Source organism: Papilio xuthus, unplaced genomic scaffold, assembly GCF_000836235.2.
Source record: "Papilio xuthus unplaced genomic scaffold, Pxut_1.1 DF828142.1, whole genome shotgun sequence".
Taxonomy (NCBI): domain Eukaryota; kingdom Metazoa; phylum Arthropoda; class Insecta; order Lepidoptera; family Papilionidae; genus Papilio; species Papilio xuthus.
In genome coordinates, this window is record NW_013530507.1 from 3326375 (window position 1) to 3348750 (window position 22376).

The 22376-nt window shown below is 35.1% G+C and overlaps 1 protein-coding gene across 2 annotated transcripts in view; it reads right to left on the reverse strand.

Annotated features, from left to right (window-relative positions):
* Sdb (SAXO downstream of blistered) overlaps positions 1-21127 on the reverse strand; it is a 28339-nt gene extending 7212 nt beyond the window's left edge. For both annotated transcript variants that reach the window (XM_013307249.1, XM_013307248.1), the window contains exons 1-4: positions 18043-21127; positions 17701-17957; positions 985-2726; positions 5-856 (exon numbers count right to left, since the gene is read on the reverse strand). In XM_013307249.1, the coding sequence (XP_013162703.1) occupies positions 5-856; positions 985-2726; positions 17701-17957; positions 18043-20901 (5710 nt within the window). In that variant the 5' untranslated portion in view covers positions 20902-21127. The remainder of the gene's footprint in view (positions 1-4; positions 857-984; positions 2727-17700; positions 17958-18042) is intronic.
* Positions 21128-22376: the final 1249 nt, after the last annotated feature.

Consider the following 22376-nt stretch of genomic DNA (forward strand, 5'->3'; position numbering starts at 1 on the left):
CCTTCCGGTCTTAAATTGTCTTGTGGCTTTTTAGGTGTTTGTCTATCAGCTGGACGCCATTCTTCATGTTTAGGTTGTTCAAAATCTCCTTCTGGTTTCAAATTATCCTTCGGTCTCTTTTGCGTCGGGCGTTCAGCTGGTCTCCATTGGTCCTTTTCGGGAGTCGTAAAATCACCTTCAGGTCTTAAATTATCAAGTGGCTTCTTCGCTGTTTGCCTCTCTGCTGGACGCCACTCGTCATGCTTAGGTTGTTCGAATTCGCCCTCAGGTTTTAAGTTGTCTTGGGGTTTCTTTTGAGTTGGACGTTCGGCGGGTATCCACACATCTTTTTTAGGAGTCGTAAAGTCACCTTCTGGCTTTAGATTATCCTGTGGCTTTTTGGGTTTTTGCCTTTCTGCAGGACGCCAGTCGTCTATTTGTGGTGTTTCAAAATCGCCCTCTGGTTTTAAGTTATCGCTAGGTTTAATCTTCTTTCGTCTGACATCAATTATCTCATACGTTTTATACTCCTCTTGTGATGTCGTAACTGTTTCTGTATTTTCGGTAGAGTAAAACTTATCAAAATCTTCTTTTGTCCATGTACGACGACGATGAGGACGTTCAACAATAGCATTCTTTTCGGTGTAATCATTTTGGTTTGAAGTTATAAATTCTATTTCACCTTCTCTTATTAAATTATCTGTTTTTCGAGTGACCAAGGTAGTTCTCTCGACTGTGTCAGTGTAGTCTATAAATTCAGATTTTGAAGTAGTGTCGGTCGTCATGTCTCCTTCAATTTTAGTCCAAGTGTTTCGCCGCACCGGTTTTGGTCTTTCAACAGGTTTCACCGTATACTCTGTTCTCGATGTGGTGGTATCTGTAAACAAAACAAATCATTTGTTACCTTGTAGTTTTTGTAAATCGAAATAAAATACTGTTCTACTCAACTTAGCGCAACTGATTGAAAAAAAAGTATTTTTAATAAATAATATAAATCTCGTTCACCTGTGAATTCACCTTCCATTATGATGTTGTCCGTACGTCTTATAATTTCGGCCCTTTCTCCAATGACTACTTTATAATCTTCTTCTATTGTTCTCCTAGTAGTAAATTCGCCTTCGGGATGTAAGTTATCTTTCGGTTTTTTGACAATTGATTTTTCGGCTGGTACAAATTCCTCCGGTTGACGTTTAGTGAATTCTCCTTCAGGTTTAAGATTATCTGTAGGTTTCTTTTGTACCGGTCTTTCAGCGGGTTTCCATTCATCTTTTTTGGGTGTTGTAAACTCGCCCTCTGGCTTCAAATTGTCTTCAGGTTTCCGCACTGGTTCTCTTTCACCAGGACGCCACTCCTCCGGTTTGCGCCTTTCAAAATCACCCTCTGGCCTCAGATTATCCTCTGGTTTTTTCGGCTTTTGCCTTTCTGCTGGCCTCCACGGTTCTTTCTCAGGTGTTTCGAAATCTCCCTCGGGTCTAAGATTATCATGTGGACGTCGTACTGGTGCCCTATCGCCCGGCTGCCATTCCTCGGGTTTTCTCTTTTCAAACTCTCCTTCAGGTTTAAGGTTGTCTTTTGGACGCCGAACCGGTTCTCTGTCACCTGGATACCATTCTTCGGGTTTCCTTTTCTCAAAATCTCCCTCTGGTTTTAAATTATCTTCTGGTTTTCTGGGTTTTTGTCTTTCTGCTGGTCTCCAAGGTTGTTTTTCTGGAGTCATAAATTCGCCTTCCGGCCTCAAGTTATCATCCGGTCGACGAACGGGGGCCCTATCTCCGGGACGCCATTCTTCAGGTCTTCGTTTTTCAAAATCTCCTTCTGGATATAGGTTATCTTCGGGACGACGTACTGGTGCACGGTCACCAGGGCGCCAATCATCTGGTTGACGTTTTTCAAATTCACCTTCAGGTCTTAAATTATCAACAGGTTTCTTAGGTGTAGCACGTTCCGCTGGTCGCCAAGACTCTTTTTCGGGTGTTGTAAAATCACCCTCAGGCCTGAGATTGTCATTGGGACGACGTATCGGAGCCCTATCTCCCGGGCGCCATTCTTCTGGTCTTCTTTTCTCAAACTCACCTTCAGGTTTTAGATTGTCTTCTGGACGACGAACAGGAGCTCTATCACCAGGTGCCCATTCCTGTGGTCTTCTATTTTCGAAGTCACCCTCAGGTTTCAAGTTATCTTCGGGACGTCGCACAGGAGCTCTTTCACCGGGACGCCAATCTTCAGGTTGTCGCTTTTCAAAGTCGCCTTCTGGGCGTAAATTATCCTCTGGCTTTCTGGGTTTTTGTCTTTCAGCAGGTTTCCATGGCTCTTTTGTGGGAGTGTCGAATTCTCCCTCAGGTTTTAAGTTGTCTTCAGGTCGACGAATTGGAGCACGGTCACCAGGTTGCCATTCTTTGGGCTGCCGTCTTTCAAAATCTCCTTCCGGTTTTAAATTATCTTCTGGGCGCCTAACGGGTGCTCTCTCACCTGGTTTCCATTCTTCCGGACGCGGTCTCTCGAATTCTCCTTCAGGTCTGAGATTATCCTCGGGCTTTTTAGGTTTGGGTCGTTCAACAGGCTGCCAGCGAGGCCGCTCCGGTTCTTGAAAGTCCCCTTCAAGATGGAGATGGTCTTCGTGATGAACGGCAGTAGTCCGGCTGACATGTTTCTCGTCGTAATCTTGTTTGTATGCGGAAACCACGCTCGTCGTGTGCTCCACATCGAACAATGGCTCCGGGACATCGTTGTGTGGGCAACGGTGACGCCTAGAAACATTAATAAAAATATAGAGATAAATCACAATTTCCTGTTGCGTGTAACACTCTTGATTTTGTGAGAAATATTTCTCAGGTGTGTACAATAATTTAACTTTGAACATAATATTTATTCACACCTTTTGAATCGATAAGGATGTAGATAAATTGGAAATTTTCGAGGCAGAGGTAAAGGCGGCAGCATCAGCGATCCGGCCATCACCCGCATTCATCTTGCTCACATCATTACACTTCGTTAACAACAATACACTGTACTAATTGTATAAATCTCATATTGGTTTACTGTTTTTTTACACTTTTTAAAAGACAATTGCATATTTGTTTATGCCTATAACTAAAATAATTTCTTATAGCACCGAAATCACAACCCATTGCTTTCGCCCTTTTCAGTCCTGATTTCATAAATGGTAATACATTATTTTATCATATTTATGCTTAACTTCACATACATTTGTTTATAACATTTAAGTAATCGTTTAAAGTTTTTTTTTAAATTATTTTGAGGCTAGTAATATTTGTTCTAGGAAGCCTTCCGTTAAACACAAACGCGCGCTGTGTACTGCCGCACAATTTGCCTTCGCCTTCTGAAATTTCTCACATAACTATAGTATGATTTTTTTGTCGGCGATAACGTTTATAATAACAATATACATAGGTTTAAATAAATGTTTTTTTTTTTAAGTTCTGGATTTAATGTTTCAGCTTTAAATCCAAAAAAGTGCGAAATTATCAATATGAATATGTTTCTATAGAATCAACTTTTGAAATATTTTACAAAGTCCTTACGTATTTATCTTTAGATGTATATTTTGTAGTAAAATGAAAGTTAAGAACATGTGATGCACAAAGGCGTAGCAAAGGGGTTAAGTGGGCGTATGTACCAGCCATTCCAGATTTAGCTGTGACTCAGGCAATCGTAAGGAACACAATGAACCCTTCATTACTGCAGCGCCGTTCTCATTTAACCATAGGCTTTAAGTATTTATTAGGTAACAAGATATCTCTATTGCGATGCAAGAATTTTCATTAGGACTGGAAGGTAGAAACTTCTAGAAGTAAAAGCTTGTTTATTATAATTCTTTAAAAAAATGTCTCTTATCTTAAATCAGGCAAATATAAACATTACTATCAGCTTTGAATTTATTTATTTTCTTACTTATTAAAATGGGATTGATTTTGAAAAAAAATCCCCATCAAATTGCTATTGCAGAATCAAAGTGTAACATATAGAAAATTGTAACCGTTATCGAAAAGCTTCGTTTCAGTATCGACGTGATAGATAATTGAAAGCCCAAGCCATTGTAAACGGTCGCCTAGCAACGCGCAACAAACACGTCCTACGTAATTACGTCCTTAAAAAGTCAGTAGTAATCGGTTTTCTATAAAATATGAAGTATTTTTCTTTCCCGTCATTTTCTTCCAATGAATGATGCGTATTTTAGATAGACGAGGGATGGTATCTTGTTCCTTTTTGTAATTTATTTTGTTTTTATAGAAAAACGTTACAAATAACAATCTTATATGTATTATTGTGATACTCGTATGAACATCCTGTTTATTACAATAGCAACAATATATTCATAATTCTTCTCTTTACTTATATCCTATTATTAACTAACTACAATATTAAAATTATAGCGAATCCTGGCTCAAGTTAGTCATCAATATTTTCAAGCAAATATAAATATAGTAATTTACATCTTCGACAGTACTCAAATGTACCTAACCACTTACATATTACCTAATTGGTTAAGTCAATGACACTAAAGCACATTTAACATTTACCTAAGTGAATTAAAGTCAAGATATTTGATCTGATGGTCGTCGCAATTACTTTCTGAATAACTTAAACATTTTGACTGCCAGTTTTATCTTAGTTTAATTGCAAGAAAGTTTACTAATATATGAATTCCACACACATAAGTTAGATAAAATGTACGAGAAAATATTATGATATCATTGTTATGCAAATGCAGACATACAAGTGTTTAATGGTTAAGTAATAAATAAACTAGCTGTCGCCCGCGAATCCTTCTGTGTAGATAAAAAAAAACATAATTAGTTGCCCGTGTGTTCTTCCAGACCATAAATCAATGCTAAATTTCAGAGACGTCCATGCAGCCGTTGTAGTGATACCTTCTAACAAACATTCGCATTTACAATATTGGTGAGATTAGTAAGAATAATTTTTTTTATTACCATAGCCCTCTCTTTTATGGGTTTTCTTCATTTATTTATTTAGGTATGTTTTGTATATAGGACGTATTTATTTTTAAGGCATAAATCAACGGGTTATCTTTCTACGTATACGTGTAATGAGTTATTTTCTCTCACAAGTCGTATGTGTGGTCTTGTAAGGTCATGTGAGTCAGAACAATATACTCAGATATGTCATGGTCGGCGTGTTCACAGAAGCCCTTGTTACTTATTCAGAAATTACCTCATTGAACAACTTCATGTTGTTTTTATCCTTATTTGTAATATAGGTCGTTCGGTTGTTTACTTATGCATTGAGAAAAAAAAATATTCAAAGATCGACAAGATTGCCACGATTGAAAATTAGTTTTAGTTTTTTTGGACTAAAGATTAGTTAAAAAGCAAATAAACAATTATGAAATAATTAAGAGATCATTCTGATAGTATTTCTTAGGAACTTATAACTTTGATTTTGCATTATTTTTAATGATTTCCTTATAAAAAACTAAAATATAAATAGCTAGACACCCGCGTATAGTTATCTGGTGTCTGCACCGACTAGTTTGAAGCCCAACCAACCAACTAACCAAAGTTTTTAATAATGTTTCACGAAAGTTTGAATAATTTTATATAATAGGGCATAGAGAATATATAAATAAAAATTTATGGTTTAATATAAATAGTTTATGCTATATTGCACCTACATAATACCGATAGAGAGGCATGTGCTTGCTGCAATTTGCATATGGTATGAATAAAGCATATGCTGTTGCAGTCTGAGTCACGGCTAAGCAAGCGCTGACAGGATCGAAGATGTTCTCTCTATATTGGGACGATTACTCAACCGACTGCCGACTCGACTCCACTCAAATATTATTACGCAGAATTCCGGTGATTCAAAAAGCAGCCCAGCGAGATTTATTTACAAAAAACAATGCGCTTTTTGTAGATTCAAGAATAATGACGATACGTTTAATTATATTCGAATAACTAATGCTTCTGTAAATTTATTTCAGTACAGAAATAAAGATATAACACATTTTATTCCTTGCCCTTTGCTTGGTTAAAAAAAAACTTTCTTTTATAATCTGTGCTTAAAATGCTAGGTAAAAAATACTTATTACGTTCCATTTCAAGGTATATATCGAATTGAAATGTCTATTAGATAGCTTAACATAATTTCTTCAACACACTACAGGTAATCCTTAACCAGTTAACATGTTCAAATATTTAAAGCAGCTTAAATAAATCCCTTTATAAGATATTAAGGTATGTTTTAAGATGCTTACCACTTTTTAAAATGTTTATTACAATCGACTCGCGCTTCGTGTTTACCAATGGGTAAACAGCTGTGGAACTGAACGTGTTAAAAAGAAAAAATCTGTTACGTCATTTTTTTTACAAAAGATAAAAATAATTCGTTCATCATTGTTTTAGATTTATCATGAATCATCTAATATGAAATATAAATACATAAATTGGAAGTAATATATTAAAGCAATTTGTTTCCAATGCATTTTTTGCAATTGCCAAGACTGTCAAGGTGATCCGCCTATTCAAGTTTTTCAAGTACGAAATAATCAAGCATAGGAAGTAATTTGAAATTATGGCATCACCGTAATCGGCTATGTTGGCCGTTCACATTTAGCGTGGGCTTTTTATATGCAATTGTGACCTCATGTATCAAACCAATAATATAAATTTTTATGTCCAATATCTTTAACTAAGTATTTACACCTTGGGTTTTGTTAATCCGAAAATAACAATGTACAATTTGAAATGCGGTCCCCAATATTAATACGCCAATCAATAAACACAAAGGCAAATAAATTAAGTAAATATTAATTAGGTCTAGACTGAATATAATCGTGATTAGGGCCTTAGTAACTCAGTTTACGTTATGCTTGAAATGTGATTATTATAAAATTTAACTCCAACAGCAAATATATGTACATATTCCACTTTAACAATCGTGAAACGTTCCCACATCGCCACAACCTTTCAGCGAACTACAAAGGTGATCTTGACCTTAACAAAGCACTCATATGAAAGAGAAATTAATTAACACTAATTAAAACTAAGTTAAAAGCTACTTAAAATGAATATTTTTATTTCATTATTCGATGTAAAACGACACCTTACTAATATTATAAATGCGAAGATTGATGTTTGTTAGAAGATATCTGCACAACGGCTCAACAGATGTCGATGAAATTTGATACAGATATAGATTACTTTTTTTTTAAATCCGCGCAGACGGTGTTGCGGGCGACAGCTAGTATTTATAATAATTTGATAGGATAATAGGTTTCTACATAACAAATTGTAGTCATATGTTAGTGAATAGAGTGATAGTGTCGGCGGCGCGGCGACCATATGGTCGACGACCTTCTATAGCTTGGCATTAGTGACAGCCTGTCTAACAGTTCTTACACCTACACACTTTTTAGTGTCTCTGAATAATAATAATCTGCAATACTTTACGAAGAAAAAGAACTCATAGTGTTATTTATAATCATGAAATATAATCTGACTAGCTTTTTGCCACGACTCCCTCCGTTTTGGATTAACAAAACACATCTAACATATAAGATCGTATCATTTACATTGAATTTGGTATATCCATTTATTTTTGTATTGTAAAACTTTATTTGATGTGATAAATATAGGACTGAAGGACAAAAATAATCGATAAGTGTCCGTGACATGACCCTGATTTACTTAAGAAGGTGATAATTTATAAAAGTGTGAAAACATAAAATTACTTCCAAATAAAGTTACCGTGACTCCGTGAATATAAACATATAGTCATCCCACTCATTCTCTTTGGGAAAAAAGAGATAACAAATGTTCTAATACACATATTATTGTTACGTAAGCGATTGAAAATACGATGTATGTAATTACATGATATCAAATCGACCTGCTTGTGGTAAATCAAGTACTAACGAGTTACTAAAGTAATAAAAATCCTAGCAACATCGTAAAAGGATACGCCTATCATCATGTATGCTTACCACGTTCTTATGAAACAAATAACATGTCATAATAGTGTCATATAAATTAAATATTAGTATGCCATAGAATCAGATTAAGTATTTAAAAAACTTTCTCGGGACATAAGCGTCAACTGAAGCGCCAATAGCCTAATGATTAAGAATACGGATTTCCCATCAGATGGTTGACAGTTCGAGTCTCGCCATTCAACTATTGTTCTAAACCATATCCTAGAAGAAGCCTCGAACTTAGTTGATATGGTACAAGAAATATTAGTAAATTAATAAATTTTAGAAAAAAAGAGATATTAGCAGATTTGATCTAACGATATGAAAGTTCGATATCCATTTCATTTTGGATAAATCAATTTGACAAGGATCCACGTTGGTTTGGAATAGACATTATATATAGGTGACAGCAATATTGTTCTCGTAATTATGTGGATCAACTTTATTAATATGTTTCCATAGAATATAAAAATGATGTTCGTTCCCTAGAGAACTGTTTACTACAAATGAGGTTAGGAGGCATCTGTTAATATAAATTAAATTGTTTTCCTTATACATAGTATATAAAGAAATGTATTCTCGCGAAGACCTAAATACTTGAAAACCATACTTAGTTGGCTGTGGCGCGCCATTTTAGGCGTCGTCCGCGCAGCAACTTTCCAGCGTTATTCGGGTCGTTCTTTAGCGAAGCCATATTTGTTTTGTCACCAGACATTTCGTAACCATTTTCAGCAACCATAAACCGTATTGACTTCCTGAATATTACTTAATACATATTACATTAACTCCGACTTTTAATATAGGTAATTCGTAACTCTATTTCGGATTGTATTTGCTATTTGCAGTTATGATCCTGCTGTCATAACAATACACAAGGAACACGAACCTTTGATTTTTTACACGATTTTTTTTACTCAAAGTTGCACCCTTGATGTGACGTCATCTTTTTACAATGACTACATATACATATATACAAATAGTGATAATAAGAAAGTCACGGAATGTAGAAAATGCCGTGAGTTCATCTGTCGCTTTGACGCAAATAATCGCTTTCAAGGTTTAACGCGCGTGATAAGAATTCATGAATTTGTAACACAAAATGGCAGACACAATAAACATGTTATATCCAGTGTTTTACAAACGTACAATATACATATTTGCCTCCTTACTCCCACTCTATAACTAAAACCTTTTTTTTTTGTACATGAAACATTAATAGCAATAAACAGACCTAAACTTTATTCCATACTAGCTGTCGCCTGCGACTGCATCTGCGCGGAATTAAAAAAAACTTAATTAGTAGCCTATGTGTTCTTCTTTCAGGCTAGAGATCCTTGCAGCAGTTCTGGAGGTACCTTTAAACGAACATCCATCCATCCATCCATGTAAATTTTTGCGTTTATAATATTAGTAAGATTAATTTAAGGGAAGATAAGGAATGCTGCATTTAGAATGAATAGAGGTATTTTACCATTAACTACACTTAGACAACCTTTAAAATTGACAGAAAACTTCCGTTCATTAAGTTAATTTTAAGTAAAAGGTTTAATAACCTCTAAAGTTCCAGAGATTTATTCAGGATGAAACTTAAATTTGGTCGCCGGATGAAAAAAGGCAGATGACGTATGCCTTATTCGATGTAGTCTCCGCCTTTGAAAAACGCTGTTATGAACGCAAGTAAACAAGTATAAGAAACGAGTTTAAGCGAGGACGTAGTGGGCGCTATGAGATCACCGCTGCGAATAGCACGCTGAGGTCGAGCCTCGGCGAGCCTGGCACTCACACTCGTATCTTTCTAATTGCCGCTCTGATTTTATTTACAATGCCCCGTCTTTTACATATCTCTCACACAAAGATAACACGAACATGACATGCAGAGTGCAGACTCCTTCACCCAATGCTGGGGTAATACATTATTGATATCAATTGCCCCTTTACAAACTATAAAAACAAGGAATTATCGCGACTTAAACTCTAGAAAGTATCAACACCACAAACTTTCCATTTCAATATTCCATTTTTTTTTATTTAATAATATTATTATTATTTATGGTTTGTATTCTTGCCTCGTATATCGAGGACTATAAATAGCAGTGCATTTTGTACTTATTACTTACTTACTTACTTTTAGTATAATATTTTTTGTAAGATAACCTAAAAAGAATATCTGTGAAAGAAACATATATGATTTCAAACGTGGAAGACGCAATAAAGATTGAGATCGTCCAACAATTTCTAAAGGCGATGTTAAGGTCAATTTAAAGACGAAGTAGATTTTTCAATTGAGGCAACGAGTGGGCGAGATGGAGCGACAGACTTACTTATTGTTCACATTAGATACGTTGATGATATCAGTACAGTTGTGTACACAAGTGGTGAGATGCAATTTATGGAACAAGATGTTTATTGTAGCTAATGTCATGATGCGATAACCTATTCTTCCAGCATATTGGACTCTTATTATTCATCAGTACAATTAAATACAAGATAAAATAGTTCTATTAAAAATTCGAATTTCATTTTTTTCACGTTTATTTTTGAATTCAATCGAAATTTAGAGATGAAATAAATATATCTCCTTAACGCAACATTACAATTTGAAAATAAGGATTTAGATATTGATTTTTTTATTTTTAAATCAGAATAACTTCGTGTATACTCTGTGGTACAGCCACAATGTGGGTAAAAGTTGGTCCCGTCTCGCGGAACGCTCCCACTCAAAATTTGCATACAATACTTGTAAATCGCGTTACAAATTTCTCGGTATCGTCGACGCGGCGAGTCGTATTGTTTATACATTTATAAAAACCGAGCAATACCACGTTTCGTTAACAAATACATCGAATTGTAGCGAAGAAGTTAAATTATTAAATCAAATAAATAATGAATTGACTCATTTTCACTTAGGTATATGACCGTGGGACAAAGTCAAGGTTAATGTTATCTCTGAAAGACATTATTCAGTATTGAACATAAACAACAGAATGAATATTGTATAATTTATACGTATATTGTATACATATGTATTAATAAAATTTATTTTCCCCGGTAAAAGAGGCAAAAGTAACATAAGTCGACACCAGGCGTTTTGATTACGACTTGATTTTATGTCAAGACAAACTATCGCTCGCGATTACGTCCGCGCGGAGTTAAAAAAAAATAGTAGGCTCTGTGTCCTTCCGGGCTATGTTCTACATCTATGCCAAATTTCAACGAGATCCATGCAGCCGTTCTGGAGATACTTTCAAACAAACATTCATCTATCCATCTAAACATTCGCATTTATAAGTAGGAAGTAAGATTTTTTACAATTTATTAGTTTCTATCTCTTCTATTATAAAAAGATCATAACCAAAAATGTTGCGTTTGCGTGACTGCAATAACATGTCAACAGCAATTAGTTTTAATTGTATCGCATCCTATAAAAGGGCTGTATAAATGTATTTGGCTATCTTACATGTACAGTTGTGTAGAGGTCCCACGTGCACAGAATACAGGACACCTAGGTAGCTAATCATCACACAAATCTAGTCACGTACTAAGCTAGGCATGTGACAATGCTCTATGAACATTTGCTAACAATTCAACAGTGAAATTTAATAACAAAACAAAATGCTATTTAGTATTCAACTGTTGTATGTATGTTTGCACAAACCATCGACCAACTATAAAGTCATTTGAAAGTTAAATTGTACTACCAAACAATGCTTTTCTCAAAAAAGTCGTACGTGAATTGAAAATCTTACTCCTTACTAATATTACAAATGCGAATCTTTAGATATATGGATGGATGAATGTTTCTTGGTTTGTTAGAAGGTATCTCCAGAAAAGCTCATCGGATCTCCTGGAAGAATGAAAATAGCCTTGACATATATGTAGAACATAGCCTGCGAATGTAAAAAATTATCTATGGATGGTCGGATAGATGTTAATTAAAAGGTATCTACAGAACGGCTCAACGTATCACGCTAAAATTTTACATAGTTGTAAGTTTTTTTTTGTGTGCGTAGATATAGCATTAACAATTAAGACAATAAATAAAAATTTGTCAATACGTCGCTTTGTGAATGATAGGCAACAAAGATGAGCACACAAAGGGGTTTCTGCTACAACTAGTGTTGCAATACACAATAACAATCCGTCATGCTTTTGAACACGTACGGAGTACCTGTCGTCACACGCGAGTACGTGCATACTCTATGGTCATATAACCTATACAAATGACTCCTAAATGGTGCCCAGTGTCTATGGCCAGAATTTTTTTGTGCGTGTGCCTTTCATAGTCTATAAGAAATATAACAATATGCTTTGGATTGGTGATTTGTTAGAAGAAAACTCCAAAGGTAAGGAATCCAAATTTAATATGGCTCCATATTTTAGGCAATCAAAATTCCATGTTTATACAGAATTTGTTAGACACCAGACACGAAATTGGCAATGATATAATACTGGTGATAAGAGGATTCATGTATTTAATATTTATTAAGTCCATACAGCTCATGACTAAGGTAATTTTATACTCGGACGTTGCCCAGTTATTAAACGAATATTGTTTATTTAACTTTTAGAAACCATTGGAAATTCCGCGTTGCAAGAATATAAAAATAGACAGGGTGGTAATGTATTTCTTATTTTCTTTTTAATCCTAAAGTTTTTTACCCTATTTTATCCCACTGTGGAATATGTTAAGGTTATCGTTGTTTTGTAACATAACCTATAAAATAATAAACACAATAGTTTATGTATAAATGAAGATACAAATAAAGTAATTTACCCATCATGGACGCATTTATGACTAAAGCAATGAGTGCATCGATTAACATACGACACAACAAAAATAAACGTGATTTAACTGTTGTTCAATTGTCGTATTTTATTAACCGATAACCTCTTTTATATTATATTCAAACGTATCGTAACTTAATAAAAACAAAATAATTCAAGTTTTTACTTATTCTACAATATTCCAATTAACTTTCATACGAATTAATTAGCTAACTTAAGTCTATTTACTTAATAATTTAGACACGAGAAATAACAACTAATACTAACATATAGTTAAAATAACTCGCTTCACTTTCTACCAATCTCTGACAAGTTAAGTTTTCTTCTAAATCTCTAATATGAATAAATTAAAAACCTGATCACAGGATTTACTTGGCGATTGCGACAATTTAAGATAAGTAGCTGATCTAACGTTATTTAAATAAAAGGCAAGCAAGCTTGAAACATTAACCGCTTATTTCCACTACCTAAATCATATTTTTATCCCTTATTGTTCAAATATAATAAAAAGGATGGCACAATATAAGTGTTCCCCAGTAAAAAAACAGTAACATTTCTAGATAATGTTCTTATTAAAAGGGTAATTATAAAAGAAATTGTTTTTGTATTTCTACATTACTATAAATGTATAATTGAACTAATATAATAAAAGCGATTGGATGGATGTTTGAAGGTATCTCCTGAATAGTAGCATGGATCTCGCTGAACAACATAGAAGAAAGAACATAGCTCGGAAGAGCCCATAGGGTACAAATTAAGTTTTTTAATTACACGCGAACGGAGTCGCGGGCGACAGCTAATTGTAAATAATGTCGACGAGTCGAATAGAATGTCGTGAAAGCCAATAGTGAGCATAGTTGCGTTCAGACCGCAAATAGGTTAACTCTATTCGGTCTTATTAAACAGGTTGATTAGACGGAACTGCGAGCACCAGTTCGTTACACAACAAATGTATACTCCACTCCGCACACGACAAACGTGATTCATACATGTTTATTAAGTTTATTTTATAGCGTATACAATTATTTCATAATATTTATTTGTTTTTTTTTATAAAGATAAAACAAGACGGGGGATTTTTTTTTATAATATACATCATGATTTTTTTATAATTAATCGGAGTCTGAATGCTATTTTAAAAACAATTATAGATGTTATTTACTTCAAAGAGTTTTCGCTAATATGCCGACTTATTAATAAAAGATTAAGTAATATTATCTGCTATAGTATCATCCAAACTTTATAGCTGCTTGGAATATACTCATGTTCACACTTATCCACACTTACAGTAGACATAAACCACCCAAGCCGCTACTAAGTTTGAATGTTATAATAAGTACAAGTGTGAAGTTTTAGCACTACTAACATAGTATATTTAGTTCTTAGTTTACAACATAAAGCTAGATTATTTTAGTTAACGATTAGAATGCAAGTTGTATAAGTGCCTGGCGCGGTGAGGTACGATTTAAGATCGACCGACGTCGAGTTCCTTCACACGAATACAGCGATAATAAAACCTGTTCTTAGCAACAGATAAGCAAGATATTCGCAAATGTAACAAACCGTATTTCACGAAAGTATTCCGTCATTTTATATTCATGTGTTCTAAAGTAAGTCTACCAAAAATAACATTAATTGTTATTGCAACACCTGTCCCCATTTTTAATAAGCAGATGGTTTCTAACAAGTTCTTTTTAATAGTTAATACTAGTAAGTACTATTGTATGAACATAACCACATACCTACTAGGTATAGGTACAGGTACAGTCGCGGAAATCAGCGGTGTTTAATTTACAGTACACATGCATTGTTTCTTATAACCGGATAAAATCCACCTCTTCTTACAAATAACCAATTAATAAAAAAAGCAATTAAAGATATTTAAAATCTGCGTCCTGTTGGTTTTTGTCCCAACGTCGTCTCAATGTGTACAACACGTTCAAAGGAATGTAGCTTTTAGGCTAGAACACCACCAGATTCCCCGATTGTACATACTTACATGTCCAATAATCTTTAAATAGTAGCAATTTTAATAGTAAATAGAAAACCATAAAAACTGTAGTAAGTCCTACGTAAACAACGAACTATTACATCATTAATGGGTATTTAAAATAATGAAAGGCAAAAATTATTGGTATTTAGTGTTTCACACTCTAAAAATAATTCGCTAATGTGTTCCAATATCGAATTGAATCTAACAGAGCGGTTTTATGTTTTATATCATAAGAATATAACGTAAATAATATCCGACAGTAATTTACGGGCCGATGGGTAAAGTGTACACAAGTCGCTATGCGTCGTCCGTAACTCTGTATGTCAGGTTGACCTCACTCAAGGACTCTTGGCAACGTTTGAACAATAAAACATGAGAAATTGTAGTTTTTACATTCTTTGTATAACCTGCGTAAAGATAAACCAATATTTAATATGTAGCTACTTCTGTATTCACATTATTTCAATGTACTTGGATAAAAACATATTTTTTGTGTGATACCAATGACATCATTATTGTGGGTTGTATTAAAATATTGTTGTTTCATTTTTTTTTAAAGAGAATAAGGGGATTACTAATAATTTTATATGAGTATTTGATATAATATTTGCCTCTTAATATTATTTCATAAAGCATGATAATTTTTCTATGTATAATAAAAATCAAAGTATGACATCATAAGGAAATCCGACTCATTTATAATTTAAATAATATGTTGAACACTCATGTCTGGACTTACACAATCTATTTGTGCACCTAACCTCAAAAATAAATAATTGTCTATACTTTCAAATATTTGTTGTCTGTCCGATAACCTATTACGGGAAAACAAGACATTGTTATCAATAGCATGACTGTTATTTTAAAGTATTGTCATTAGACAAAGGTATTTTGAACTTTGACACTACTGTGAACTCTAATTGCCTAAACACTGGAAGAAAAAAGTATTGTCGTCTCAATTGTTTCAGTGAGAACAAGAGAGACGTCAATATATTTTTGTATCGTCAGTCTTGACTTATGTTACAAAGACATTCGTTCAAATTATCACAGCTGTTTTTAGATGAAGAGTTCGGCTTCGAATTGTCAGACTATCTAAACGAGTCTGGTATTGAGGGCGATGCTAATAGCTTTCGGTTCGATAAACTCCTACGCATCCGCATAAGGATTGAACAGAACCATTACTGCTTCAGTATTACTCATATCTACCATAAGGCAATCGCCTACCACTTCTGACGTTAACGACACACATTAAGATTCCATTTATTGGTTACTATTTCTAAGTAGATTTTAATAGTTCACTTGTCTTGAACACAGGAGAGGCTTGTTCGTTTGGTATGTTACTTAAAAACAATTGAAGGTTAAACATTCGAAAACGAAAGATATTAGATTAGCCAAGCAAGACATTGAGCCAAAATAATCTGTGATCACGGCATGCAATTTACTATGGCGAATTAAAGTTATGTAACATTGTCTATACGCATTTCTTCATTTTTGCTTACCACTTTAAAGTATTGTACAATTTTATGAGAAAAAATAGGATCGGTCATTAACGTTATAGATTTTGTAGTTCTTAATCTTATAAATTTTTCGTAATATCTTTTCTTTTGAAATTTTTGTTTACATAGATAAAAAAATGATTGAGTATGCCGTCTTGCAACCCAGAGACAACAGACGACGTATAAATTTTTATATAATTACGTTAAAAATTTCGAAGTATTTATCTAAAAGAAAAAAAATCATTCGTAACGTTGACCATGAACTTGGCACGCAGCGATGTCTATTTTTGACGTTTGTTATTAAACAAAACAAATTATTTGGCATTTGTTACTTCACAGATAATAAAATCATTGGAGACAATGTACCTAAATCTTTTGTATGTCAGATGACGCCACCTCGCATTTACCGTATAGTACAAAGCCTTACGTAATCAAAATCGTTTACATGAAGAGTTTAGGGGCGTCCGTAATCAAGTAGTTTAGCGACGCCGACGCCTGTACTCTGATATTATTAACGAATTAGGAACAACGAAGCTTAAATACCATGAGCTTGATTTGTTCACTCAGACCTTCCTAACTAATTGGAATAAAAGACATGAGAGGAAGGAAATTGCCATAAAGTTATCAATTACTTCATCTGTAAAATTATTTTTAATAATATATCTTGTAAAAAACCGAATTAGATATTTTTTGTGTTGAAAAAACTACTAATTATAATTAAACGATTGACTAAACACAGCAATGACACTCGTTAAATAGGTATTGCGACTAATACACGATAAAATAACAATAAAAGCCAACGAACACAATAATTACACTTCTTGATAAATGACATCATTCGTTTTAATGTATTTTCGCCTTTAAAAGTTGTTTAAAAAACATAAATATGTTATATTATAAAAAAATGTTATCAGAGTATTAAACTGTATCAATATATGTTCCTTATATCAGTTTTCAGTAACCGCTCCTCATGAATCTTATCTTTAAAAAATTTCATATCTGCATAAAAGATAAGTTAAAAATATCACGATAATTCGTTTATTGTTTTCACGTTTTTCAAAGTTTCGGCTTTCCTCAAATTTTTAATAAAACTGTAATGTTTTAAAATATATTACGAAGCTACTATATTTAGGCATATTCTGTAGCATAAAATAGTAATGAATAATGACCATTCATCAATTTTAAATTTACCAGAATGACCTGCGGTAAACACAATAGAGACTCGTTTAGCTATGACGAGCTACGTTCATAAATTACTCAATGCAATGTACTGAAAATACCAATTATATTCTACTGTATTGACTTTTTGATGTTAACATGGAAGTTGTGTACTACATTTTGGGTAAAAATCTTTACTAAGAACACTTCTGTTTAAAGGATTACATTTATCTACATCCTTTTAGGTGTGATATTTAGCAACGATATTAATTATGATGTTTTATTTATTTACTCTATAAACTAATGGTAAAAATAAGTATTAGTGTACTCACCCACAAGTACAGATTTCGCAGATGCACTGCTCCTTAATAACAGGTTTCTCTGGTTTCTTAGGGCCGCCGTGTTTGGGCCTAGTTTCGTCAATGTAGACGGTCTTCTCGACAACAGTCCTGTCGTCGCGCACCGTTTTCCTATCATCAATGATGGTCTCATCGTAAACGGTGGTGACGATGTCCTGTCTCGTGGTGTCGGTGATCGCATGATCTACGACGTCGTACTCCCGTACGTCTCGAACTGTGCGGACATCCTTCTAAAAAGTATTTAAAACATAAGTAATATGAACTTGCATAGATAGCATTTAAAACTTTGATAAAGTTAATCAAAATACCACTTACCAAGTTTTTGATGTCTAACTCGCTATTGTCTACAAAAACATCGGTTTTAACTTTTTCGTCCTCTTTAGCATCTTCATAAGTCGTTACTTTCCTTGTAACACCATTTTCGGTTATATAACGCGTTACTTCTACTTGACTTCTAGTTTTATCAATTTCGTATGATTTTTTAATTAAGTCAGCGTTGGTTGTCTTTATTACATTTATTTGCTCCGTGTCTACACCTTCGTAAAGATCTTTAACGTCTTCGTTTATTTTTGTACCAAAAGTCACTTTGTCGATTCTCTTGAAAGGATACTTCTTCACGGTTTCGATAATGTCTTTCAATACCCTATCGTCAATATTTCTTCTAATCACAATATTTTTGTTGCTCACTGTAACATCTTTGTTCGAAGATGACGTCTCGATAATTTTCCGCAAGTCACTTATAGATGTAAAGTCTTTAATATCTTTTGATGTCAATATTATATTGTCGTGTGTGTCTTGTCGCTTCAGATGATGACGTGGTTGCTCCGGCTTACCAAAAGGCGACATATCTTTAGGGCGTTTAGGTCTGTCATCATCTGTCTCGTAGACAAACTTTCCATTCCATGTTCCTGTACTTCTCTCATAGGTGGTGAGAGTGTCTTTAGTCTCTGAAGTGGATTTTGAAGTACTTTCCTTACTAAGGTTTTGCTGTTCTTTTGTGATAAACTCCGTCGTTTTGGTTACATCTTTAACATCACGTTTGTCACTTCTTCTGTCCGTTGATGTTGTTTTATGCGTATCAGAATACACAGTGTTGTCCGTTGGCTCCCTTATGATTCTACCTCGCTCATCAACTCCACTTGTAGGCGGTTCTGTAATCGCAGGTTTCTTTGTGAAATCTCCAGAATATACATTTCTTGTGGAAGCAATTTCTTTGCCATCTCTATACAAAGCAGATTCTTCTGCAACATGGGTTGCACTTTTGGGTATACCATCTTTGCCGGTGTCATAATAAGATTCTTTATCTAACACATGTCTAGTATATTCATGTTCCGGCTTTATCCCAGGACCACTGACGTGATGACTTTTTTCATGGGTTGAAAGTTCCTTACTGTCTCCCCATTCCCTGTGAGAGCTATCGACAATTCTTTGCTTGCCATCGACTACTTCTAACACATACGATGATGTCGACGCCTCTTGAGCACTACTGGTGTTACTTTTTAGTATTTTCGTTGAAAAGTTTATACTATCCGTATCTCGTACATCTAAAATATCTCCTACTTTTCTGAGTTCATTTTGGATTGTTGTATCATAGCCATAGAAGTTTGAGGAATCTGTCCTGGTGTTTTGATTGCGTCTTTGTAAACTGGTAGTTTCATTAGTAGATGTACTGCTTTCAACGACATTTGTGTTGCTTTGCACAGTGTTGGATACGTCAGACGTCGTGGTAGTGTGGTGCACATTGTCACGGGTTGACATCTGGTCTTGCGTTGATTTAATATGTTGAAGATTGTCATGCTGACGTGACGTTATGTTAGAGTGCTGCACATTATCACGTGTCGACATCTGGTCTTGTGTTGATTTAATCTGTCGAAGATTGTCCTGCTGAAGTGACGTCATGTTAGTGTGCTGCACATTGTCACGCGTCAACATCTGGTCTTGAGTTGACTTAATCTGTTTGAGATTGTCCTTATGTGAAATAACATTCTGGTGTGAAGAGATTTGAGCTCCATCTTTGACGAGTTTAGAGTCCTCTCTAATAGTCATTTCACTTTTAGGTTGATCACCGTCTTTTCCAGTGTCATATTTAGATTTCATATCATAGTTTTGTTGGCTGTGAACGGATTGAGGAGTAACATTGGTGCCACTTACACTTGCATAAGCTTCTTTCGATGAGTGCTCTTTAGCATCGCCCCACTCCCTTTTCGAACTGTCAATAATCCGTTCTTTTCCGTCAACAATTTCAACGACGTACGAGGAAGAAGACGATTTAGTAACACTGCTACTTGTATTTTCACTTCTCTGATTCGTCGAACTGAATTCGGTCGTTTTATTATTCCGATCTAAGGTTCCTTCTACTTCGTAAAAGTTTCTCGAATCCGATTTAACGGTCTGACTTCTCTTCGAGCCAGCAGGGGAATGATAAGTGTCCTTCTCGCGTTGGTTAACAAATTTCTTATCAGTTATTTTTGAGAAATTATTTTTCATATCTCGACGAGATATAAACGATTGTTGTGTAGATTGTGTGTTGGTTGCATTTTCGCGTTCCGATTGGAGCAACGAATTAGTTGCATTTGCGCCCTGAGGTCTTCTGGTGTAGGTGTTGGATCCTGTAGCATCGTACGTAGTACTGTCAATAAAAGCAGTGTTCAGGGTCTGATTCTCAGCAGAGGAGTCCACAGTTCTATCAAATGTCTGACTATGACTCGAATTAGAATGTTGTACTGAAGTAGATGAAGATTGAACTATCTCACTCTTTGAGCTCTGCTGGTGCACTGAGGAGGACTCTTGCAGCACGGAATTAGAAACGAACTCACCGGTGGTGGACTGAGCCATGTCACTTATGTTATGCTCGTGGGATCTTATCTGAGATAAATCAGACACCGAGGGCGCTTCCGTTATGATATAATGCGGATGGCTGTTGTAGTGCTCAGATATTGTGGAGCCGGTTATAGAAGCATGATCGGTTACATCGGTAATCATAAGCGGGTCGTCCTCCTCGACCTTTACATCGATGTAGCGAATCTTTTTACCTGTCGAGCTGACCTTCTGAAGCGTGTTGCTGCTCTTCTGCACAGTGGACGTGCTACTCTTTTGGACACTGCTCGAAGCACTGCTCGATGAGGTCACTTCGGACGCTTTTGATTGTTTAGTCTTTTTATTCTTTATAGTCATTTTGTTTAGCACTGTATCGCACGGTTAAAAACTATAATAAAACTCTTCTTAAAATACGAGATTCTTAAAATTGTAACGATTAAATATTTTAAATTAAAAAATAAACTTTATCACATAATATTAACGCTTTGCCATGTAATGTATACCGTCGCGAGAGTCGTTCGTGTCGGGGTAATGCGCGCGCGCCGCTCGCGAGTGTGTCGCGCAGTCTGTGCTAAAGCGATGGCTGCGGTCTGTGGCTGCTGCGCTCGCGTCGCGGCGCGGAGAAGGCGCCCGTCTCCCCCGTTCCCGCCACCCCTTGCCCCCATCGCACCTTGACGTGTGTCGCGTCGCCCACCGGACCTTGCGACACGTAAGCGCTTACATCTCGTAAGCGCTGACTCGCTGTCAAGTCGAACTCATACCAAAAATGGCACATTCTGCCTTACCCCTTAATTGGCTGAAACTTTAGTGACACGTTACGTATCTACCTACTTAAATCTTTACATAATTAAATAAATATTAATTGTCAGGTAAAGATTTTATTCATTTATTTGGCTTTACTAAGCCTTAATCGAGAAAACTAAAACGGGAAAGGATGTCTAATTGATTTATCAAGCCATTTTTATATTCAACTATCGGTTGCCCGCGACTATACTTGCATCAGCTACCTTCCCGTCATAGTACTGTCAAAATCAGTCCAACTGTTCCGGAGATTACCAGAAACGCGTTGCCAACAGACACAAAAAATTTAAAAATTGTGGTTTTGTTAACAATGCAAATACATCATATTGTAGGATTTTTTTTCAATATTACATAGAGACACTGGAAGTTTATTAATATGTCTGCATCATTTTGTAAATTTACGTACCGACAATTCTCAATGCAGTACGAGGAAAGTCTATGATAAATAAACAGATGCGGAAAAAAAGAAAAAACTACCTACCCTTCTGAATTGTATTTATAAGATTTATAAACCGGTACGGTAAATACATGCATATAATATATGCATGTATTTACCGAGTAAAGTCGTTAATGTACAAAATGCTTAGTATTTGTGTCTGCAACTGTGAACTACATACAGCGGTGAGGTAATGACACAATATATCATGCAATTTACATTTAAATTTGGCTGAGCTCGCTTAAGCCTTTCCATGTAACGAGATTCGTTAATTCAATTTATTCGATTTAAATATGACCTCTTTTTTAATACCTCCTTTCTTATGGGGTCAAGTACGCGTGAATCGACGATTACACTTTCGTTTGTTTCTACTTCGCAAAAAGCGTCACCAATTACAAAGATCTTTATGATGATGAATATGCTATGAACCGATGGTAATACTGAAGGTTACAAATGAATAAAGGACTCACCTGATGGCTATCCAGGACACCGTAACAATTAGGGCAGACAGAGAAAAAAAAAGCTTTCTTAATAAATAATGTCACCCCTACCTAGGATTGTCATCTTTTCTACAAAAAAAAATGTCGCCCACTTT